General features: G+C 44.5%; 1 protein-coding gene across 5 annotated transcripts in view; it reads left to right on the forward strand.

Annotated features, from left to right (window-relative positions):
- Positions 1 to 12,209: 12,209 nt before the first annotated feature.
- The window catches only part of USP15 (ubiquitin specific peptidase 15), a 154,476-nt gene continuing 140,887 nt past the window's right edge, over positions 12,210 to 25,798 (forward strand). For 2 of the 5 annotated variants that reach the window (XM_045032858.1, XM_045032892.1), the window contains exon 1: positions 12,210 to 12,353. In XM_045032858.1, the coding sequence (XP_044888793.1) occupies positions 12,265 to 12,353 (89 nt within the window). In that variant the 5' untranslated portion in view covers positions 12,210 to 12,264. Of the gene's footprint in view, positions 12,354 to 12,671; positions 12,835 to 25,798 lie in introns of those variants that run through there. The other 3 variants (XM_045032836.1, XM_045032842.1, XM_045032850.1) reach the window with 2 other exon arrangements.

Genomic DNA, 25,798 nt, shown 5'->3' on the forward strand with positions numbered 1-25,798 from the left:
TCCACCCCAGGGAAGCTTTTCCTCCTTTGCTTCACAAATGTTATGCAGAGTTCAGAAGGCTGCAATGACCATTGGAATATTTTCTTCATTGAGCTCTAACTTGCCAAAAAAGACAGTGCCAACGACCTTTTAATCAGCCAAAGGCACGTTCAATAGTTATTCAGCACCTGATGAGCCTGTTGTTCAAGTACTTCTTGATGCTTTCTAAGGCTTTGGCTACACTTACACTTCAAAGCGCTGCCGTGGCAGCGCTTTGAAGCGCTAAGTGTAGTCAAAGCACCAGCGCTGGGAGAAAGCTCTCCCAGCGCTGTCCGTACTCCACCTCCCTGTGGGGAATAACGTACAGCGCTGGGAGCCGCGCTCCCAGCGCTGGGGCTTTGACCACACTGGCGCTTTGCAGCGCCGCAATTTGCAGCGCTGCAGAGGGTGTGTTTTCACACCCTGCTGCAGCGCTGCAAATTTGTAAGTGTAGCCAAGCCTTAAGTTCCCCGTGTAAGGCTTCCTGAGCCATGGGAGCAAGGGGTAGGTGGGGTTTCTCAGGATCACTATGGGCATGTCCACATCCCCCATTTGAATCTTCTCGTCTGGAAAGAAAATCCCAGCATGCAGCTGTGGTACTCTGTACCAAAAAGTAACACCCTGGAACCCCCATAGCCACCCCTGTCATATAATTATGATATATTTCATACAAAGCATGTCATGTAAGAGATCATATGAAAAATCATGATCTGCTGAAACCCATTGTTTTGTCCAAATATGTATACTGTTAGTGTGTATGAAGTTATGAGGTGGGGGTTAGGTGACCATTAATCAGAAGGAGACTTGTAATCAAGGAATTTACAATACTGTCAGAGTGCTGCCCAAGCATCACATAATGGGGGATTGCCCAACTCTGTGACTCAGCAAAGCCCACCAGGACATGTCTGAGCTAGAATTTTCCAGGCACATGGACTAAGGGTATAAAATAAGGGACAGTGGCATTGTGCCTTGGCTTTTCTCCTCCCCCATCTACACTGGAAGCAACAAGAATACTGGGACAACAAAGACTTCAACTGAGGAGACTGGTCTCAGATTTAGCAGCCCCTGTTCGCAAAGGCTAGGACTCTTCAGCTTGGAAAAGAGGAGACTCGGGGGGATATGATAGAGGTATATAAAATCATGAGTGATGTGGAGGAAGTGGATAAGGAAAAGTTATTTACTTATTCCCATAATACAAGAATTGGGGTCACCAAATGAAATTAATAGGCAGCAGGTTTAAAACAAAAACAAGGAAGTTCTTCTTCACTCAGCGCACAGTCAACTTGTGGAACTCTTTACCTGAGGAGGTTGTGAAGGCTAGGACTATAACAGCGTTTAAAAGAGAACTGGATAAATTCATGGTGATTCTAGGAGATTGGTATATCTCCAATTATTACCTTTATTACCTTTTTATTACAGGATACTGGGCTAGATGGACCTTTGGTCTGATCTGGTATGGCTGTTCTTATGTAAGGGGAAGCCTGTGGGTACTTAACACTGTAACACCCAGTGGGATGAGAAATCTGCTTTTGATCCAAATATTGCATAGTATAATAAGGTTCAAGATTTAGACTGTGAAGTTACCTTTTATTTTCTTTGGTAACTATCTCTGACCTTTTATGCCTACCACTTGTAATCACTTAAAATCTGTCTTTCTGTAGTTAATAAATCTGTTTTATATTTTACAGAAAACTGTATTTTGGTTGAAGTGCTTGGGAAATCTCAGCTCAGTTGGCAACAGCTTTTGTATGTCCTCTCCACATTGAGGGAGGGACAGACTGGATAATAAGCTTACACTGGTCAGGCTTCTGACAAGGACAAGATGGTACATTTCTGGGGTCCAATGCTGGGAGGAATTGGCTGGTGTCTCTCTCTGTGTGATTCATGAGTGGCTCAGGGACCATTCACGCAATCTAGCGGGGTGTGGGGTTCCACATGGTGTTATGCTGAGTGATAACAGCGGCTGGAGGGGTTTGCTGCTTGTCACTAGCAAAGCATTGTGAGAGACAGTCCAGGCTGGAGAGTTAAGGGGGAACAGTGGTACCCCAGTTCCAGGTTGAACCCCGGGGATCAAATCACAGCAGCCTTCTATACAGTCCAGTGTTCCAAAGGATGTGTGCACCTTGCCTGACCACCCTGCATTGATTTCAGTGAAACGCCCCTGGTGAGCCATCAGCACCTGCAAGACCATGGAGAAGTAGTCCTTCTGGCTGATGTACTCCATCGCAAGATAGCCTGAAGCCAAAATTAGGATACACTGGTGCTTGGGGTGGGGGGCGGCTCACAGCCTGGAACCCCCACTGGTTGGGGTGGGAGGGACAGGTGGCAGTGTGTGACCTGGGACCTGCGCTGGTGTTGGGGGAGCAGTTGGCGGGGATGGCAGGCTCCCTACCTGGCTCTGTGCCTCCCCGGAAGCAGTAACATCCCCCTCCCTCAGCGTCTAGGTGGAAGCATGGCCAGGCAGCTCTGCGCGCTGCCTCCGCCCCAAGTGCCGGCTCTGCAGACACGGCCAATGGGAGCTGCAGGGGTGCAGTGCACAGAGCCCCCTGGCTGCGCCTCCCCCTAGCAGCCCAAGGATGTTGCTGCTTCTGGGGATCCCCACCCCAAAGTAAGTGCTCTCCCTCCCTCCCTCCCATGCCCCAACCCCCAGCCCTGAGCCCCATACTCAAACTTCTGCTGCTGCTTAAGGGCCGGGGTGGCCGCTGCAGAAATCACAGAGGTCACGGAAAGTCTCAGAATCTGTGACCTCCATGACAAACTCACAGCCTTACAGATAGGCCATTTTGACATCAGCATCTGCTGCTTTTCAGTCCTCAGGAATTTGACCTAAGAGGAGAAGACACGAGGTGAAACAAGACTTAATAATCATCTATAAAAATATAGGTGTGTTATATAGATGTCTCCATTTCTTCAGGTAATGCCATTTAAGTAAACTGGAGATATGCCTAAATAAGAACTGAAAGATCAAGCCCACAGACACACAAACTTTCCACAGGGTCTGATTTTCTGAGGTTTTGAACACCTGCCACTCCCACTGATGCCAGCTGAAGTGATGGGTACTTAACACTTCTGAAAATAGGCCCATATTGTCTAACTCCTTCAATGGAATAAAAGAAATACAACCACTGCCTTAAACAACTCTTCCATCACTCTCTACTGTACAAATGATACAAACTGATAACAAGTTAACGATTCTGTGAATATACAATATAAAATAACCTTTTGTTTAATTCCTGTCATACATCGATATCTCAACTATTCAGCCAGTCTGAGCCTATTGTTATTTGAAAAAGTCTCTGCAGATTGTCAGTCTTTCCTTCCCCTGTTATGTATCTAAAAAAAAAGATATAGTCTTATCATTAAGGCCCTACTTAATTCACAATACTGCAGATCCCCCAATATTAGGCTTCCACCACAATTACGACACAGGAGCCCTGCCATTAAATGGATTAAAAGCTGGCTAACTGATAGGTCTCAAAATGTAACTGTAAAGGGAAAATCATCAAGTGAGTATGTTTCTACTGGGGTCCCCCAGATATCAGTTCTTGGTCCTACACTATTCAACGTTTTTATGAATGACCTGGCAGAAAACATAAAATCATGACTGATAAAGTCTGCATATGACACAAAAATGGGAAGAGTGCTAAATAATGAAGAGGACAGGTCACTACTACTGAGTGATCTGGCTAGCTTGGTAAAGTGGGCACAAGCAAACAATGACTGTTTTAGTATAGCTAAATGTATGCCTCCAGGAACAAAGAATGTAGGCCATATTTATAGAATGGGGACACTCTATTCTGGGAAGCAGTGACTCTGAAAAAGATTTGGTGGTCATGGTGAATAATCAGCTAAATCTGAGCACTTTGTGCAGTGTTGTGGCCAAAAGAACAAATGCAATCTTTGGATGAATAAACAGGGAACTCTCAAATAGGAGTTGAGAGGTTAGTTTACCTCTGCTGGAATACTGCATTCAGCTCTGGTGTCTACAACTCAAAAAGAATATTGAAAAATTGGAGATGGTTCAGAGAAGAGCCATAAGAATGATTAAAGGATTAGAAAACCTGCCTTACAATCAGTGGCTTCACAAAAGTCCAAGCACACTATATCCACTGGATCACCCTTGCCCATGTGCTTGTTGACTCCCTCAAAGAATTGTAATAGTCTGGCGAGGCATGATTTCCCTTTACAAAACCATACTGAGTCTTCCCCAATATATCATGTTCATCTACGTTTCTGATAATTCTATTCTTTACTACAGTTTCAACCACTTTGCCTGGTACTGAAGTTAAGCTTACCAGCCTCTAATTGCCACGATTGCCTCTTGAGCCTTTTTTAAAAATGAGCATTACATTAGCTATGTTCCAGTCATTTGATTTTGAGACTGATAGCTTACACACTACAGTCAGTTCTGCAATTTCATATTCAAGTTCCCTCAGAACCTTGGGTGAATACAATCTGGTACTGGTGACTTATTACTGTTTAATTTATCAATTTCTTCCCAAACTTTTTCTATTGACACCTCAATCTGTGACAGCTCCTCAGATTTGTCATCTAAAAAGAGTGGCTCAAGTGTGGGGATCTCCCTGACTTTCTCTGCAGTGAAGACTGATGCAAAGATGTCATTTAGCTTCTCTGCAATGGCCTCAGCTTCCAGTAATGCTCCTTTAGCATCTCAATCAAACTGGGTTCCTGCGTCTGAGATTCTTTTTTTTTAAAATTGCTATTAGCTTTTGTGTCTTTTGCTAGTTGCTCTTCACATTCTTTTTTGGCCTGCCTAATTATCCTTTTACATTCGACTTGCCAACGTTTATGCTCCTTTCTGTTTCTAACCTAAGTCTGTAACTCATTCATGTGTCTGTTTTCTTGCTTTAACCTTATATACAAGTCTCTAATTTCCTTTTCCTATTTAATAAATCTTCATATAGTTTAGTATAGGATTGGCTGCAAGCATTATTATTTGTGTGAGACCCAAAGTGCAATTGACCTGGGGTGACTGATCCTTTGGGAGCAAGAGTAACCTGAATATTGCTATGATTCTTGGTGTAAGGAGCCATTTATCACAGAGGTCTGCTCATTTAGGTGGCAAGACAGACCTGAGTACCCAGGGGCATTGACATCAGTTTTTAAAACTGGTACTCTTGACTAGCAGTCTCTACATTCTAATTTTTTATAGAATCAGACAGCTCACATTAAAAAAAAAAGTATAATTAAGATCCCCTGGCCTCTGAAAGGGTTTTTCTTTTTCTCTTTTTTTTTTAAATTAAAATTAGTTAATTCAAGCACTCACAGAGCTCACTGAAGTACTTTACATAAGAAAACCAGCAAACTGCATTACAACAAAGTACTTTACATTTTCGCTGAGTAACATTAAGTACTTTTACTTAGCATTGTACCTTAGCCCAGCCAGTATGGAGAGGGGTTCCCCAAGCACAAATGCTAAGTAGAAGGCTGACTATACTCTTTCCTGTGCTCTCCCTGTGTGACATCCCCCCAAAAATGTTCCTTGTAAATCCTACCATTTTCACCATCCAAGTCCATGGAAACTTTATTCCTCTCCTCACCTAGTAATCTGACTCTTTTCTCTGTGGTAACACAGGATCATGCAGGGCTTCCTGGATTCAGGCTCACAACTCCCAGGGGCTGCGGAGCACCATTTAAAGTGTGGGGACCATGCTGGCGGGAAGACTGAGGTCCTGTCTCTGAGGGATGGGAGGCCATTAGGGGTTGTTGATCGAAGAGCACTCAGTTTGCAGTGGCTCCTATCCCATAGGGCTGACCCCGCTCTGGCCCATTGGCTCTCACCACAGCATGCAGGTGAAGGTCTCCCTCATGATGACCTGCCCCTCCCAACCCCTTTCCTGGCCCTGGTGCCACTGGACCACCTGAACCCAAGTTGGGCTGCGGCAGGCCAAAAAGAAGTTGAGCCATGGCCCTCTGAATCTGCCACCTATGCAACTACCTGAGAGAAGAGCCAGTGGTGACTGCTGAGAAGGGCTTTACACCTATTCGTAAGCTTGTACATCTATTAGATAGTGAGTCGTCAGGAGGAAGGCTCTTTTGATTCATCAGAACTTTTTCAAGTATCAGAGGGGTAGCCGTGTTAGTCTGGATCTGTAAAAGCAGCAAAGAGTCCTGTGGCACCTTATAGACTAACAGACGTATTGGATCATGAGCTTTCATGGGTGAATACGACGAAGGTATTCACCCACGAAAGCTCGTGCTCCAGTACGTCTGTTAGTCTATAAGGTGCCACAGGACTCTTTGCTGCTTTTACAGAATTTTTTCCTTCACTCTTATCCCTTCTTATTTCTTAAATCTATAATACAATCACATCATCTTTCTCATGGCAGAGAATTACTTAGATTTAAATTCCTAAGGTTTATTACTTTATACTGTTATTACTTCATATTCATAAAGCATTTTGAAGATACAGAGTACTCTGTAAGGGATAAGTATTGACATCTTTATGTAAAACATTATATTACAAGTATTAAATAAAGTTACCTCAGTAACTCTGTTGAAGAACAGGCTTGTAAAAAGACAACCTCTCTCTAGTATGTAGGAGCAAAAGATAAAACAGTTTCATTTTCAGTCTCCCTAAATTTTCAGCTGAGACAGAGTTCCAAATCCACTCATTAGCGGATCAATTGCCTCAACACTACCATGACTAATTGTTCAACACTGCACTAGGTAGGAATGTGTAGATTGCTCTCCTTAGTGTAAGTCAACTTGATCCCATTACAAGAAGTCAAAAATTAACTTTTGTGCAGCATCACTACAATTACTTGCTCTCATGCTCCTCAACTTCAGCTGAATTGGTGATTTATATTAGTTCCAGAATAGCCTTGAGCAACAACCTATGTACAAAGACAATCTTGTTGAAACAGCTGCTCCCCCTCCTTTTCCCAATTTATTCCACTAAATAGATAATTAAAAAAACAGCTGATCACCAAAACATACTCTAGCTATTTTGGAGGGCCATAGCAGCCACCAGGACTGTTCCGATATCTTTCTTATTCTTATCTCAATTTCATTAGGCTTCTGATATGTTGGCCAAAAAAATGTATATTTCCTTTCTGTACGTTCATTGCTGTTTTTCCTTTGAATTTTTTGCAGTTCTCTCCTCAGCACCAGCCTGTTCTTGTACACTCAATTATCTGCATTCTCCTGGTTTGAACAAGTCTTTAATAGATTCTACACTGCTGAACAACAATACTTAATTATAAGTGAGGCTTATAATACAAGAGCAAAGACCATATGCCTACTATATACAGTACTAAAATACATCTTTATGTAATTCCATATGCTGCATGTAAATTAGATATTGATTTAATGACTGATTTTATATATAAAATCAGTCATTAAATATATTTACTGTGTATATGTCCAACAACCTATTTCTTTCTCTAGCTTATCTGTCTATACCAGACCACTCCCTAGACGTTACTATTATCACTTTCCACTTTACTAAGGATCTTTATGGAGTACCAGCCCATTTTTAGCTAAAATCACAAATTATATTTACCAAAACCTAGCTTTTAAACTGTGTTCACATTTCACATGCCTTGAGCAGCCATGGCTAAAAAAAATTAAAAATCTAATTTTTAACTTATTCTTTTCACAGGGAGGAAGGATAGCTCAGTGGTTTGAGCATTGGCCTGCTAAACCCAGGGTTGTGAGCTCTATCCTTGAGGGGACCATTTAGGGATCCGGGGCAAAAATCTGTCTGGGGATTGGTCCTGCTTTGAGCAGGGGGTTGGACTAGATGACCTCCTGAGGTCCCTTCCAACCCTGATATTCTATTCTATGATTAACTAACACATGTCCTGCCTAATTAAAGTATCTCTTTACTTCAAAACACAGCAATTAATTTATGAAGCACATGTTAGGAAATCCACATGTCTTTGGAGCATGGGTGGCCGGTGACACAGCCATTAGGGGAGGCTAGCCCCTGGCCCCTCCCCTTCTGCCTGAGGCCCGATCCTCCCCTTTCCCCTCCTTCGCAGGAGCCCAGAGCACCCCCCAGCACCAGGCAGCATGGCTGCAGCGCCCTCAGCCCCAGAGTGTCAGGTGGCACAGGCCAAATGCTGGGCAGGCAGTGCAGTCCCAGCGCCAACTGCCCCGAATCCCCATGGTAGCCCTGCCAGCCCCACCTGGGCCAGAGCAGAGCACCGGGAACTGCAGGAGAGGACCTTCTGTGGTGGACTGTGGGCAGGGCCACCCAGGCTGTCTGGGGAGGCACAGACTTCCCGGCCTATGATACCTGCCACCCATGCTTTGGAGCCAATCTGACTTGCACACGAAGCAGGGAAACAGCTACCTGTTTCAACACATCTCCGAAGCACAACTATGTCATGTCCCATTGAAAATCTCTTCCAGCTTTAAAATTCCTTTGTTGTACACAGTGTTGTTGTAGCCATCTGAGTCCCAGGCTATCAGACAGACAAGGTGGGTGAGGTCATATCTTTTATTGGACCTGCTTCTGTTGGTGAGAGAGACAAGCTTTCAAGCCACACAGGCCTGGGAAGGGTGTTCAGACCTTAGCTGTGACTCTTAGAGTACCTTTCCCAGAGCCAAAGAAGAACTCTGTGTAGCCCAAAAGCTAGTCTTTCTCACCAACAGACGTGTGTCCAATAAAAGATATCGTCTTGCCCTCTCTACCTCTTTACAATTCTGGTGGCTTTGGGGAGTTGTGGATGCTATCCAAGGTAGCCATGGACCGGGATTTCCCTACACACCCCCTGAATTTCTCCAACACTCCCCCCAGTTTTGTGAACTAGTTACATGCAGTGTTGCCAATTTAGTGATTGTTTGGACATTTGAATTGAAATTGAAACATTAATACACACTTTAATAGCATATAAAGTATATGATAAAATACGTGTATCTGAAAAAGTACAATAGATTTGAAAAGTATTAACATAGACTAGCTTCCTTATACAGCTGTTGTTTTTTATGACAATGTCAGTGCATTCATGTCGGTGATGTTGACCAATTTAATAATTTCAAATTATGATTTGTAAGCAAAGTCTAAATGAGCTCTCCCTGACAGCTAGTGATGAGCTGGGGGCTGGGGGGAAAGGCTTCAGGACCAGATTGTATTTACATTCACGCCTAATCTACCTAGGTATCCAGCAAACAGAGCTGTGTTGCCCAAGTGATAGATTTTGGCTGGGGTTGGGTTACAAAACACTTGAATGTGGGCGGTAATGAAATGTTGTTAATCTTATTGAATGAATAAAGGGTAGTAGAACTGTACTTATCCTGTGCTGATTGAAGGCATCAAGAAAGAGGGTGGGGACAGGTGTTTTGCTTGATGGTACTATTTGACCTGCCACTCTCCGCTGTTTAAAGACAGAGCTGATTAGGCTCCATAGATAGTATTTTGTTTTGTTAAGTGATCACTAAGGTTGAAATCACTGATAATTAGAATCTAAGTACTTAAATCTGCTGTGGGACAGTGTTTCTGTGGAAGAGACGGCCCAGTCTGCACTAGCAGCGAGGTTCCCCCACTGAGAGCTCAGCTGAAATCACTGAGAGCTGGGTGGAACCTCAAGAGACAACCTAGCAGAGGTCACAGTGGCAGGAGGCAGCAGAAGGTGATGGCGCAGGGCCATTGGCAACAGAGCGATGGAGTGAACGGTGGCACAATGAACAACAGTGGCCAGAGCAAACAGTGAGCAGCTGGAGGAACGAGCAAGGTGCCTTCTTGCCCCCCACCTGGGAGGTGAACTCATGTGAAAGCACCTCTGAACTCTGAGTCTCCACTGACCAAGGACAACACCGGTGAGTGTCAATGAGGCTGTTAAGAATGCTGGAGACACAACACAGTTCATGTGAACAAACATAGCTGTGGCATCATACTTTCTATTTAAGCAGGAGATACCACACACTACAAACTGGAGGCCAATGTTAAGTGCATTGTCACTTGTTCATCCTGAAGCTGAACACTGGTTCCGAACAAGACCAGCAAATGCTTGCTATCTTTCTGCAAGAAACTCAACTGATAGGCTAGAAGCATGTGGTGCAACAGTGAAAGACTCAACAGTTGAAAAAGTGAAAAACTCTCCCACCACATTCAGAAAATATGCATACATGGCTGATGAATGCACCAGTGCAAATGGGCATCAAGTATTAAGTCACTGTGTACGTTATCTTGAGGTCAGTGGTAGGCCAGTAGATGCATTTCTAGATGTTCAAGTTATAAAAACACATTTGCTGCATCTGTGACAACCCACATCTTAGAAGAGTTAAATGCTTGTCAATTAGACCCCAGACAGATGGCTGCTTGTGCATTTGATAGAGCTGGAAGACATGGTGGAGTACAAGCTTTGCTCGGAGAAAAGTGTAACCCTAATCTCTCCTATACACACTGCAGAGGCCATCTAGCCACTCCAACTAGCGCTAGTACGAGCTGCAGACTCTTCAAAAGACATTAAAAGGGCTATAAATTTAATGTCTTCATTATATTCTTTTTTCAGCAAGAGTCCAAAAAAACTGAATATCTTGGAAAATATAGAAGATGCACTGGGACTGAAGTTCAAATTAGTCCAACCTGGGAAAACCCTCTGGCTTTCTCATGAGCGATCCTTGGCTGTTGTCTTAAAATTATGCCAGCCATTATTACTGGCTTTGGAAAGTATCTACCAAGATAGGATGGATCTAAGTAGTGAGGCTGGTGGATTACTTTTGCTACTATGTTCAGAGAAGACTATTGCCATTCTCTCTCTTGTAAGTGTACTGTTGAAACCACTTGGGTCAATTAAACAACGCCATCCAGGCATCTGCTACAACAATAGTAGATCAGCAATAGAAGCTACATTTGGACAAACCAGAGAGCTATCCATCAAAAAAGTACTGGAAGAAGCAAAGACTTCTGTCCAGAAGTTGACTAATGATGGCATTTATATTGAATCCTTAAGTGAAGAGGACAAGAAGTGTTTGTTAAGGCAACTGAAAAAGTACACAGACTTGATTCTTAAAAATCTAAAACAGTGACTTCTAGATTCTACTCAACCTCTAAGTAGCTTTTACAGATCCCTGTCCTATAAAACACTGACAGTTGAGTGGAGTGAGGCACTGCCAGCAATGGGGCCGCCACGTGCTCAGGACAGACTAAAGAATTTGAACACAGAGTGGAATATCATAAGATGAATGAATGAAGATTAGACTTCAACTTCTTTTTATCATCACTAGTGGCTCAACCCGATCTTTGTGCTGTTTCCTGGGATGAAAGAAGTAGGAATCCATCTCTTGCTACTCCCAGTCACAACAGCTACAGTTTCTTTTTCATCATTGAATAGAATTTTGTGTTCTGAAAGAAGTCGCCTTCTGCCTGATCCTATGAATGAACTAATAAGCATATCACTTGAAGGAATGGAAGTACGGGACACATGAGATGCCACCAAAGATGAACACGCTGCATTCAAGAAGTTCATTAACAGAGCTGTGCAAAATTATAACAAGAAACCGAAGGAGGAAGATATAGTGCTTCATAGAAGACTTGAGTAACCAACTTTAATTTGTGTGATGATTTTAAAGCAGGAGTTAAATCTAATAAAATGATCATTAAACATTTTTCAGTTTTTACTGTGGTGCCCTAGAGCCCACCCTCACCCTCACAGTCTCACCCCTCACCACCCTGCCCCCCGCTAAATTCGAACACCCCTCCCCCTTTCAATTCCTGGGGGAAACCCTGGCCGTGGACGCTTTAGGGCGGCAGGCAGGCAGCTCTCCCTCCCCGCCCTTTAGCGCTGCACTCTCGCCGGGCTTGCCAAGGGCTGCGCTCGCTCGCTCGCTCGCCAGGGGTAGGGGCTGGTTTTGCAGTCACAGCGCGCTCCCCGCCTCTGCCCGCCCTTCCCCTCTCGCCTTCTCCAGCCGCCCAGGGACTCGATGGGCGCCTCGCCCCGCCCTCCTGTGGCCCAGGAACGGGGCTCCGGAGGGCAGCGGGTCCCGAGGCCACGGGGCTAGGGCCAGGCCGAGGCGGGAGCCCCCAGGGTGGTACCAGCGGGGCGCGCCGCCGCCCAACGCGGAGCGGAGCTGAGAGACCTCCCGCCCGCTAGGGGGCAGCAGCGGCTCCCGAGCCGCCAGCTCGCGGAGGTCTCCCCTCTTGTCCCCGCCTTCGGGTTGGTGTTGCGAGGGGAGGGCGACTCCCTGGTTGCGTCACTCCCAGCATGCAGCGCGGCTCGCTCCTGCCCCTGCTGCTGCCGCCGCCGCCGCCGCCGCCGCTGTCGCCGGGGGGAGAAGATGGCGGAGGGAGGCGCGGCGGATCTGGAGACCCAGCGCTCGGACGTTGCGGCGCTGCTCAAAACCGCCCTGCGCAAGGGCGACACCTGGTGAGGGAGGGGCTGGGCCGGGGCTGGGCCCTGGGTGAGCGGTGCGGGCGGCTGCCCACCCCCGGGGCTGCTGGGCTGTGAGGGGCAGGGCGGGGCCGCTCTGGCAGACAGGCTCCCTGCTGGTAGCCGGGGCGGCCCGACCCCGCACTCGGCGGGGGGCGCTCGCTGCCCGCGGGTCCCGGGGGCGGCACAGCGGGACTCGGGAGCGGCTGAGGCCGGGCTCCGGGTGAAGGCGGGGGCGGGGCCGTGGCAGCGTTAGCCGGCGGCGCTGACTCTTCCTGTGTCCCTGAACTCTGTTCCGGGCATGTCCTGAGCCCGCGAGACCGCCATGGCCCCACGGGGCCACCCTGGGCAGCTCGCTCCTGCGGCTCTGGTGGCGGGCGAGTCCCGTGTGCCCAGGACAATGACGGGCCTAGCATTGCAGGAGACTTGGCCGGCCCCGGGAAGAGGATGATGAGCAGAGCCCGATCCCTTCCCCCCGGTAGGTTCCTGTTCCATTGTTCAAGCAGAAACCAGGGAAACGGCCCCACCTTCCCCTTCGGGCAGTGACAGGCTGCATGTTTGCCAGGTGCAGTACCCAAAAAAACCTCCCCATAATCATGCTAGGCCTCGGCTCAAGCTTCTTGTTATCACTCCATAGCGTCAACCCTCTGAAGATGCCAGCAGACAAGGCTGTTTAGTTGTAGCTTGAATCTGTTTTTTGTTGTTGTTGAAAAAGGTGTTTTGTGAAGTGTTTCATCTTTAGGTTGCACCTTGTTAATTGTCAGTAGATCATACAAACTGCCCTAGGTATCTTTCATGCTTGTAAAGAAGGCGGTAGGTCTAGTGACTTCCTTTATTTACTTGCTCAGTTACTGAGAATTCTCAGATTTCTGGTTCTCTGGAAACAGTCTCACAAGTAAGACAATTTTAAAAATTCTTGATACTTCCAGGGGGACTAATAACTTCCCCCCCCATTCACACTCCCACCTTAGCCATGAAGTGTCAAAAATTGGATTTACTTAAAAGTACATTTGATCTCTTAGAAGTAGACCACCTACACCATTTTTGACTTAATATGTCACCACTCAGTGTTGTTCTAATTCTATAAAATATGGTATTTAATGGTGGTGCTACTGCAGCATGTGTCAAAGCCGTACATATATTCTGATGCATTATTCAAATAGAGTGCTGAATGGATATTCATTTCTTGGCATAAGAACAAGTTGGTCTTAAACTCTGCAAAAGTAGAAGTATCTAGAAAAAGGAAACAAGTGTATTTAACAAAGTAGTAATACTGAAAATGAGAAATGATGGTTATTAAAAAATTCTAGTTTGAGAGAGATTACTGATCACAGTGGTACTTCTTGTGTTAAGTGCAAGGAATTACTCTCAAACTAGTAGTGTTCAAAATGGAAGAAACTCGTTTAACTGTGATGGTAATATGGCTGCAGAAACAGGAGGATAAGACAGTAAGTTTAACTAAAGTCATCTTTTGAACGTGTTTAAAAAAATCAGTGTATTTAGATAGATATTAGGATGACAGTGTGATCAAAATTGTTGCATTGTCCTCTATATAGTATCAGGGATTATATCTGAAATTTAGCATGATAGTAAAACAAACTTCTAAAAAGCCTGAGCATTGTGAGAGGCTGAATAAGTACAAAATGGGTATGAACTCTCACTGACATCAAATGTTCAAATAGTAATATTGTGGTAAATTGGCAAACTTTGTGGGTAGAACTTTTAAAGCTAATTTGAGCTAAATTTTTAAGGTTTCACAAAACAGGGTATGCCTTTTATAGTATTTCATACTAGGTACTTATTCAGAAAAGACTGGGTAGTGACTTCTTGAGCATTATTGTTATAAACAAAAAGGTCTGAAGAGAGCAGCATATCACAATTCAGGACTTCAACAGTCATTCACACAAAATTGTGATGCTGAAAAAAAAAATACCATGTTCTATTTTGACATATTCTGCTTGGGCTTGTTGACTGATGTACCCTGGCTAGCATACCTATATATTATGCTGATAATACTACCCACAATATATGTGTCTGGCTATTATTAAGCAGTAGTATAGCAGTTATGTATCTTAGATTGGCTTGTACCTTTGTTATAATCCTGTAAATGTATGCTGAAGTAAACCTTGGCTTGAGTAGCTAGGAAAACTATAAGTATAGGACATGTGATTATTTCTTCATGGCAACAGAAATTCCCTATAGGAACCTAGGAGGTGCCTTCACTCTCCTTAGTACCTGAAATGCATTTGCTCAGAACAAAGATAAGGGTGCATCATGACCTGGAGTACATGGTTTCAGAAGAAAAGACAAAGGGTACACCATGGTACCAGAAACAAACAAGGTAAAGCTAATTAATTAAATCCTGTTTCAGGTGACTTATATAGTACCTTTAACAGGTGAATAGGTAGGGTATAAAAAGATGGCTTTAGGGATGTGACTTGGGGAGCACACCTTCTGCATAAGGTGAATGTTACATGGGGCTGTACAGGACTGCTCTTTGGAGACTGGTATCGTATAGAACAGGGGTCTGCAACCTTTCAGAATTAGTGTGCCGAGACTTCCTTTATTTACTCTAATTTAAGGTTTCGTGTGCCAGTAATACATTTTAACATTTTTAGAAGGTCTTTTTCTATAAGTCTATAATATATAACTAAACTATTGTTGTATGTAAAGTAAATAAGGTTTTTAAAATATTTAAGAAGTTTCATTTAAAAGTAAATTAAAATGCAGAGCCCCCCGGACCCAGGTCAAGACCCAGGCAGCGTGAGTGCCACTGAAAATCAGTTTGCGTGCTGTCTTTGGCACACGTGCCATAGGTTGCCTACCCCTGTCATAGAACCTGTTTCCTGTACCATATTAATAAACCTGACTCACATTAGTCACCTGGTGATTTTTAAAATAGCACACTGATACTTTTCCCCAAATACATATACTGTACAAATTAAATTGATATCAATACCTAGATACAAAAACTTGTTTCTCTTATTGATGGTTTTATTGCTACTCCCAGTATAGTGAAATATACCAGACTGGTTAGTTTCAGATTTGCCATTTAGACTCTTGTGGGCAGCAGAATTCTGTTGCTCCTTGGGGAAAGTGCTAGAGTAATCATGATGGAGAGAGAATTCCAAATGTGGATGATGGACGAGAGGTAGATTATTGAGACCATCCTCCCCCCACACTAGGACTCTGGTGTTAGCGTTGTGAATACCTCAGCTGGGATCATCTGAAGGGAAAAGACAGGCTTACATGTTCTTTCTTCTAGCACACAGAGAATGGTGGTTGAACATGCATATTTATAAAACACTTACTAGCCAGAGGCTTATGTGAAATAGGGAGTTCCCTACCTCTCTCCTTCCTCCTACTTGGATGTGGAGTGTAGTTGTTCCCCATGTAGGTACTTATAGCTTGTGATCAAGTCACCCCTTAACTGTCTCTTTGTTAAGCTAAATAAATTCTGCTCTTTCATTGTATCACTATAAGGAATGTTTTCTTAGCCATTAATCATTCTTATGGCTTTTCTGTGAACGTTCTCCAATTTATCAACATCCTTCTTGAATTGTGGGCACCAAAATTGGACACAGTACTCCAGCAGTGGTCCCACCAGTGCCAAATACAGAGAGAAAATAACCTCCCTGCTTCTTCTCTAGTTTGCCATTTATGCATCCTAGGATCGCATTAGCTCTTTTGGCCACATCATCACACTGGGAGCTCATGTTCAGCTGATTATCTGCCATGAACCTAAAGTCTTTTTCAGCATTGCTGCTTCCCAGGATAGAGGGCCCCCTCCTGTAAGTATAGCCTGCATTCTTCGTTCCCAAATACATACATTTACAGTGAGCCATATTAAAATGTGTATTGTTTGTTTGTGCCTAGTTTACCAAGTGACAGGTCAGTGACCTGCCCTCTTCATTATTTAACTCTCCCCCAGTTTTTGTGTCATCTGCAATCTTTCACTGAACATTAATCTGGAATGAGTAGAGATTGCTTAATTTAATTAAAACTTCTTCCATAATTTCTGAGAGTTTCAAACTGCTGGAAAGGGAATAACCTGACCTTTGTGGAAGTTTCTTCCTAACTCTGCCAGTTAATGGTTGTCTTATGCCCGAGAGCATCAGATTTTAAATCCCCATTTAAAAATATATATATAACTAATGTAATAGTAGATATTCTCATAGTCCATACAAGTGTCTAATCCTTTTATTTAAATTCTGATCTCTTGATCTCAGTAATGTGGCAGTGAGTTTCCGATGTTTTTTTAAAAAGTATTTCCTTTTATTAGTTTTAAAAGTGCTGCCATTTAATAAAAATCTTATTATGAGTGATGTTAATATTCATTTTAATACCTTTCTTATTACCTCATCTTTCCTATCTCTTTTCCTATCCTCCTGATGTCCTTATTGAAGTCACAACCATACACCTTTTCTTTCAGCTCTGTAACCTTGATACATCCTTGATTTATTCGTACCCCAGATCCAAGCCATGTACAAATCTTGCCAATTTTTACTCCGTAGCATTTATAATAGCTGACATGTCTTTCTGTCCGCACCACTGGAACTTCTTGTCTCATCATTTTGTATCGTGGTTACTACAATCTCCTATTCCTTGGTCTCCTTGGCATCACCTCCGTTGTTTACAATCGTGGCTGTGAAATCCATCTTTCTTGGCATCAATCCTTACCCCCTTAAATCCCTCCTTTGGTTTCCTGTGTCCCACCATATCAAGCTCAGGTTTCTTGTCCTTCCCTGCAAGACTCATCACAATTCATCTTCTTCTTACTTACCAACTCTGATTCTTATCACGTTGCTCTCTTCTCTTCCAGTGACAGCCTCAGCCACAGGTATGTCCACTGCACGTGGAAATGTCTTCATTCTCTTATGCTGTTCCTTTATGCACAGAGTGCTTTCCCTGAGCTAGATTGTAAGGCCACTATTCTTGCGTTCACATTTCGCCCCCAAGTATGCCACTAATACTGGCTGTCTGGGAAGCCAGGGGAATCACTGATGCTTTATTTTAAAAAGTGATTTTCTTTATTTCCCCCCCCACATCTTTTCCACCATACCCTCTTCATATGTTGTTTCCCATCTTAGATTCTGGGCTGTTTATGGGCTGGGCTTGCACCTTGTATTTTGAAAAGAAGTGACTAAGAAAAAGACTTAAGTTTCATGGCTGGTAACCCAGCTGAATTTGAAGTCCCAGTGTGGTGGCTAAGAAAATAAATGCAATTCCCTTATAAGTAGCAGAATATCAAATAGACATAAAAAGGTGTTATTACCAATGTATACAGCATTAGTGAGACCATTACTAGGATATTATGTCCCAATCTGGCGTCCATATTTCAAAAAAGATGTTGACAATTTGTGATGAGTCCAGAAAAGAGCTACAGGAATTATTTGGGGCCTGGATTACAGTAAGATTACTGAAGATGAGGCCTGGTCTACAGACATAAAACTTAGGTCAACCTAGCAATGTTGCTCAGGGATGTGAAAAATTCATGGTTTAGACACTTTTATAGAATATAGACCCTGTTAGGTTGATAGAAGAATTGTGTTGACCTAGCTGCTGCCTCTTGAGGGAAGGATTTTACTACAATGTTGGGAAAACCCCTTACTTCACTGTAGCAAGTGTCTATGCTAAAGCTGTGCCTATGTAGCACTTGTAGCATAGACATATTAATCTATTTATCTTCACATACAGAATGTTAAGAGATGACTTGATGATGGTCTATAAATACTTATGTGGGGAGCAGAAATTGGATAAAAAAGGGCTCTTGATCAGATGAAGGTGTAAAACCCAGTGGCTGGAAATTGAAGCTAGACAAATTCAGATTACAACTAAGGTGGAGATTTTTAACAGAGAGTCATTAAACCTTGGAGCAGCTTTCCTAGGGCATTGGTGGATTCTTCATCCAATCTTGATCTTAAGATCGAGATAAAATCTGCAAATCTTAAAAAACAACAATAACAAAAAGTGCTATAGTTGAACTGCAAGTTATGGGTTTCGTGAAATTCTAGGTCAGATTAATGATCCCAGTGGTTTCTTCTTCTGGCATTAAAAACTATGAAATTTGCATTTAGAAAGCAATTTATTTGTTCTTCTGTAGTCTAAATAGTAAATCATTTAGAGTTGTGGGCAAAAAAAAGTCTCACTCTGCTCAGTGTAAGAATAACTTATTTGCCCTCAAAATGACTTAAAAGAATTGACTCAAACATTAAAAAGAGGAGGAGAACACTCACTTTTGGACCGAGAGTAAGCATTAAAAATATCAGCCATAAAGGATTTATTTTAGAAATGTATAAGCTGTTAAATGTTTGGGATATAATGAAAACCCCTAAATAAACCTTCATGACCAAACATATGCTATGATGATACTTTGCAGTTCCATAGTGCAAGGTGCAGTTGCTGAGTGGTTAAGATGCTCAACTGCAGTGAAAGTTGTGGGTTTGAGTATCGCTTGATTTCACACTGAAAGGCCACATCCAGCTGCAAAATGGTACCTTTTTCTTCGAGTGATGGTCCCTATTGTATTCCATTGAGGGTTGTGCAAATGCTCCGTGGGCCCAGAACTGGAGCTTTTTGAAGTAGTAGTGTCCATTGGTGCATGTGGCTTTGTATCACATTGTGGATTTGCCTGAGATGATAAAGGGCAAGTGGACTGATCATGTCTTCAATTCCTTCTCACCACTGCGTGGTCTGAGTTGGAGCTTCCGCTTTTCTCTAGTCCTTGGTGACAAACTTTCCAGAAAAATTGTTTTTATTCTTGTACATAGTTGGGATTTAACTGGTTGTTTTTTTTGTAGTAGTAGTAGTAGTTTTAGTGTTTGTAGTAATTTTTATAGGATTAAGGACTTTGGGATGCTGCTTTGGCGGTTTCCTGCCAAACCAACCCCCTGTCCCCCAAGCACCTGTATCTGGAGTACTGGATTATGCAGAAGACACCAGGATTCAAAGTCTGCGCTTCCTGCCCTCACTCGTTTTCGCTCAGCGATGAGCACAATGCTGTCTGTACTGCTTTGGAGAAGCCCGTGTCACGTCCAGGTGCACTGTCTGCCTCTCCATCTCTGCCTGCACCCAGGAAGGCCAGGCCCTACGCCTTGGGAAGTTCATCATGGAGGTCACCCTGGGCTGGCAGTTGGATCCTGGCCAGGGAACAACACCCCAACCCCACCCACCCATGTGCTCCTGGGCTTCATGATCTGTATGTCCTAGAACGGATGAGGTCTCCACATGTTCCATTCCATTTGCCTGCTAAAAAGGCCCCTCTTCTATGTTGGATCTGTCGCATTCTGGTCATGCTCCTACAACACACCCTGTTCCATCAGCACCCCCATTCGTACAGGACTCTGGTTCCTCCAAGTCTGAGGATTCAGGTACTACACATGGTCCACTGCTTCCATTCCAAAGGGATTGGAGGGTTCTGACGCCACCATGGCAGTATCCTCCTTTCCTTCAGCCCAGGAGCCACTGGTAACTGGTTCCATGGGCACTGCTACAGCAACAGCAGGATCAACCAGATTGGCCTTATTGGAGCTCATGGCCCCAGTATTTACCTTCAAAACCATCTTGCTCAACCCATGAGAAATCTCCTGTCTCACCACTCTGTTGTTCATTGAGTCCAACCCTGGCTCCTAATGTGCCAGTCAGCTCAGCTCTGACCGTAATGACGGATCTGGAGGAATTTCCCCTCATTGTCGTGAGAGGTGGCTGTGTTGTCGATGCCCTCCTCTCCCCCAGACAACTATCATCAATTTCAGGAGCTGCTAATGCTCTTCAGATCCCATTGGAGGAGGTGCAGGAGAGTCAGCACCAACTACTAGATATCTTGCATGCATTGGTATTGGCTAGAGTGGCTGAACCAACAATGCTATTCTCCAACTGTTGCGCACTGTGTGGCATACCCTGGCCACATGTGCCCTGTAGCCCAGAGGGGATGGAAAAAAGGTACTGTTTTTCCCCCCCCCCAAGGAGTCTTGAGTTTCTGTTCTCACATCCTCCGTCTAATTCCCTGTTGACCCAGGCTGCTACGGAGTGGGCCAAGCAGCAGCATCCACACTCCACCATCTCTGACAAGGAGGGCAAGAGGTTAAACTTTATGGGCAGAAAGGTCTTTTCCTTGGCCAGCCTCCAGTTCCATAGTCGAACTACCCAATGCAGATGACCAAATATGACTTTTTGAATTATGGACGGATGGTGGATTTTGCAGATAAACTACCTCAGCAGGATTGTGCCCACTTCCAAGCTAGTTTGGAGGAGGGCAAGTTGATCTCTAGGACCATATTTCAGGCTGCGGTTGATTCGCGTACCATGGTGACTGGAATAGTCATGAGGAGGGAATTCTGGCAACATTCCTCAGGCTTCCCTGGAAAAGTACAGAGCACAATTGAGGGCCTCCCTTTTGATGAATTGCACCTCTTTAATCAGAAGACAGATGATTCACTGAAAGACTCTAGAGCCACCCTATATATATGCCAAAACGAAAATTTTACTGCCTATACAACACTGTAGAACTCTCCAGTTCCACCACCAACGTGCCTAAGAACCTCCACAAAAGCACCTGAAGGTCCACAGATCTCGTTCGGCTGGTCTGCTGGTGCAGTCCTCCATACAGCACACCCACTTTTCACATAAGCGATATTTCTGAGTGCATCTAGAGAGCCATCAACCACTTTGCACCCAATGCTCTTGCCAACCATCCGCTTTGGGGGCCATCTCAATCTTTCTATGGAGCGCAATAACAGACAAATGGGTCCTGGATGTTGTTCGACACAGCTATACGATCTAGTTTGACACTATCTCCTCCACATACCTTGCCCTTATCCTGTTTCAGGGATCATTCTCATGACAGTACTCTTACCCTAGAGGTGAACTCCCTGCAGCAGAGAGGAGCAGTAGAACCAGTCCCTACAGCCTTTCAGGGCATGTGGTTCTATTCCAAATATCTCCTGGTGCCCAAGAAGAAAGTGAGATGGATACCATTCCATCTGCAAGCTGAAGTTCCTCATGATGATGCTTGCAGCCATCATTACTTTGCTAGAAAAAGGCATGTGGTTTACGGCTCTCGATATGCAAGACGCCTACTTCCATGTTGACATTCACTCAATCTGCAGATGGTTCCTGAGGTTCACTGGTCCTTGACACTTCCAATACAGAGTCCTCCCTTTTGGACTTACTGCTGCTCCACAAGTCTTCACAAAAGTTTTTTCTCTCTGGAAGTGGCTCACCTCCAATGGCAAGGAGTCCCTTGTCTTCCCTTACCTAGATGACTGGATGCTGGTGGCATAATCCAGAAAGGAAGCTTGGGAATCTATGTCCAAACTCCTCCTCCTTTCCTCCCTAGGGGTGAGTATGAATGTCTAGCAATTGATTTTGAACCCTACACAGTCCCTGGAGTTCGTTGGAGCATGCATCAACTCGACCTCTGCACATGCTTATGTGCCAAATCACTTCAGTGACATCCAGCTCCTAAGAACTTGCCTTTCCCTTCTTGGCCACGTGGCAGTGTGCACGTATGTCATGGTCTTCGCTTGTCTGTGCTTCTGCTGTCTACAACTATGGCTGCAAAGACCCTATTTTCTCCCATGCACCAGCGCCTGGACACCGTTCTCACCATCCCACCAGAAGTCATCTCCTACCTCTCATGGTGGAAAGACCCACTCCAAGTCTGCTCCAGAATGCCCTTCCTCCCATCCTCACTGAGAGAGACCTTAACAGCTGAGGAGCCCACATGGGAGATCACATAACACAAAGAACTTGGACTGCTCAAGAAGCCAGGATGCACATCAATGTCCTGGAAGTTTGGGCAGTATGCAAGTCATGCCATGCATTTTTACTGTCCATCCATTCTCGTCATGTTGAACAACACAACTATGATTTACTACATAAACAAACAAGCAAGGAGGCACAAGATCCTCAGCACTGTGCATGGAAGCAGTGCACCGTATCCTCTTGTCAGTGTCCTGCCTACCAGGCACCCAGAATGTGATTTGCTGAAGCACTCAGCAGGAACTTTGCAACCAATCAAAAATGGGGAACTGCATGATACGGCAATTGTGGGCATTTTGGTCAGTGGGAAACTGGTCAGGGAGCTCTTTGCATCGCACACTGACCCCAAGTACATTCAGTACCACTCAAAGGGAGGATTCAGTGCCCACTCATAGGGCAATGCCTTGATTGTCGACTGGTCAGATGGTATCAACTATGCCTTCCCTCCCCTACCATTCTTACCACACATCCTTCACAAACTCCAGTGGGAGAGGGTGATGGCCATTCTGATCTCGCCATTCTGATTTCCTCTGGTTCTCCGCATGTTGAATCATCCTCCACTCCCATGCCATCATTTCCAGAACTGCTCACACAACATAATGGCAGACTCAGACATCCTGATCCACAGACGCTTCACCTGATGTTTCACGCTTGGTTTTTGGATGGACGCCTCCACTAGCATGAGAATATTCGTCGGCAGTACAAGATGTCCTCTCCAGTAGCTGAAAGGACTCCACAAAACGATTCTACCAAGCTAAAGGTTCCAAAAGTGAAACGTGCCTAGACAGAAGGGTCTTGCCCCCTAAGCTGTGTGCATCCTGATGCTCTTAGACTATTTCCTCTATCTGAAGGCCTCAGGGCTCGCTCTCAGCTTCATCAGAGTGCACGCGGTGGCAATGAGCACTTTCCACCCTCTGGAGGGACATTTGGTTTTTACCCACTCTTTGCCCAATTCTGGAAAGGCCTTGTATGTAAATACCCTCCCATTCAGCCTATCACTCCGCAGTGGGACCTCAGCCTAGTCCTTATGTCTTTAATGAAATCTCCCTTTGAACCACTGGTCGCCTCCTTCTTTTTTCTTCTTTCCATGAAGGTCACTTTGCTGGTTGCTATTCTCTCTTCAAAAAGGGTTGGCCAACCGGGAGCCATGATGGTAAACCTCCCTTTCACTCTTTGATAGATACAAGTGCGGCAAAACTTTGTCCTTATCAAAAGTGGTTTCTCTCTTCCATTTCAGCCAACCATACATTTGCCAACCTTCTTCCCCAAACCACACGCCTCACATGAGGAATGACTGCTTCACTCCCTCGGTGTCCTTAGGGCCTTGGCCTTTTATCTTCAAAGGACAAAGCCCTTCTGGAAGTCTCTTAGATTATTTATTGCCATAGTGGAGAGAATTAAAGGGCAGGCCCTATGTACCCAGAGAACCTTGAAGTGGGTCTCAGGGTGCATCACGCTCTTATCAATTATCAGGATGCTCTCCACCGGTGGGATAAAGGCCCATTCTACGAAAGCACAAGCATCAACTACCACTGTGCTCGACGATGTGCCCCTTGCCAGACATATGTAAGACAGCCATGTGGAGTTTGGTACACACCTTTTCTTGTCATTATGCTCTAGTGCATGATTTTGCAATGGATGATGTTAGAGAATGAGCAGGAGGACATAGAGGTGGATTGAGGAGACGGGCTTCTTTATTGCGGTACTTGTTCCCCTCAACCCAGTTGTCGAGTAGTCACTGAGTTAATCACATCACGCTCTCTTATTTGTTAATATGTAAATGCCCACGTTTATTACAACACCCCCAAAACCCTTATTTGATAATATGAACGCCAGTATAATGAATAGTAATAGCTATATACTGAATATAATTATACCCCCCCTGTTCACAGCATTAAACGTATTCTACAGACATTTGTACCTTGAAGATACATTTCTTTGCAGTAATTGTAACCATAAGTTCCCTTAATCAGAAGTTCACCAGGGAGGGAAGAAGGGGCCCTGAACCTGAGCTCGTTTATGTAGTTGGGAAAGGAAGGAAGGGGGGAGATTATAATACTTTACACAAAGAGTATTCTTTAGACACCCACATTTCTTATGCAGCTGCAATGCTTATCCTTAACAAGCAGAAGGGAAGGGAGAGAGGATAGCACTCTATTAAGCGAAGAGACAGTGTCTGCCTGTGCCTTCCTCCCTAATACCATGCCAGCGATAACCCAGGTCTTTACTTAACCCTTACATATCCCAACACTCCCCCACTCTCTTCAAAGAAGGGCCCAGGCGCCTCTCCTTCCCACACACTAGACAGTGGGGCACTCGGCCTGGAGGCCCTGGCTCCAGTTAGCCTGATACCTTGGTCCACTGCTCATGCTACGGGGGGAGAGAGAAGGAGGGTTGTAAAAGGGGTAAGCCGCTGAATTTACAAGTATGGCTTTTGGGGAGAGACTACGGCAGCACATAATCTTCAGCACCTCATGAATACGATTGATAATACAATTAATATGAATAACATCCCTACAACATGAGTAATATGACCAAGAAGTGAATGAGTATTCATTAGGCCTGTCCAGAGGGCACAGCTTACATCAGTCCAAGTACAATCAGCAGACAGTTTAGTAGCTAGTTGGAAGACATTCATTCCATGAAGGGCCTGGGCTTCCAAGACCCATGTTCGGCATTGCTTGGCCTGGAGCTGCCCCTACAGTGTTCATGTCCTTATGTCCATATCATGAGTCCATTGAATATTTACAGAGAAACGGGGTATTTTCCAAACCAGCTCGACCACTTGGTATGGAATTGGGTAATGCATTGGTTCGATTGTCCACAGCAGTGAGTTCCATAGATTCGGTTATGCATGAAAGTTCTCGTGGCAGCATGTAGATGTGTGTAATTGTGCCAGATGCTGGTGCACTTGTACTTTCAGGTGTTATATTACAGAATTGTGCATACTCCCAGCAGAACACTTTAAACCCGTATACGTTGCACCCAATTGTCCATCCCTGGCACAGGTTATTGGATCTGGTCTTTTATGGCCATCGGGGAGGAGCACATTTAAGTATTTCTTTGAAGAAACAATTACTTACCTGAATTACTGTTTATTTTACACCATTTTATTCTTTTTATTTATTTATTTTCCAGTGAGCTCCTTCCTTTCTTATTATTTTTATAGGGCTTATGGGGACCACCTTTAGTTGCCGTCTTATTCCAAGGTACCACTGCAACTATTACCCAGGTGCTAGCCCCACTAGTTGAGCATTTTGCATTTCCATACACATTTTTCCCCCAGATTTTATACACCCAACCCTGTGGTTCCTACTGCCCATAGATCCCTTCTGCAGCAACAATTTTATGTGTATTCCCTCACCCACCAATTAAATTGTTGCTTCAACCCTTCTATGTATGTGCTGCAGTTGGGGTGTACCAGGTCCACCCACCATTCTTTGGGGTGTACCACCCATCCATGTAATGGACTGAAAGGACACATTGACGAGCTTCGGTTGCACCCGCTCCCAAACGTTCGCCCATAAGGAAGTATTTCCAGTTCCAGGCTGTGGACAGCTTAAATCAGAATCCTTCCAGCTTGGCATTAAAATTACTTGTAGGGTTATATTCTGCAAGGCGGTTAAATTGTTATATTCCCAGCGTCCCAGGGGAGACTTCATGCCCGGTCTGATATGTAC

The sequence above is a fragment of the Mauremys mutica genome, chromosome 1 (assembly GCF_020497125.1).
Source record: "Mauremys mutica isolate MM-2020 ecotype Southern chromosome 1, ASM2049712v1, whole genome shotgun sequence".
Taxonomy (NCBI): Eukaryota; Metazoa; Chordata; order Testudines; family Geoemydidae; genus Mauremys; species Mauremys mutica.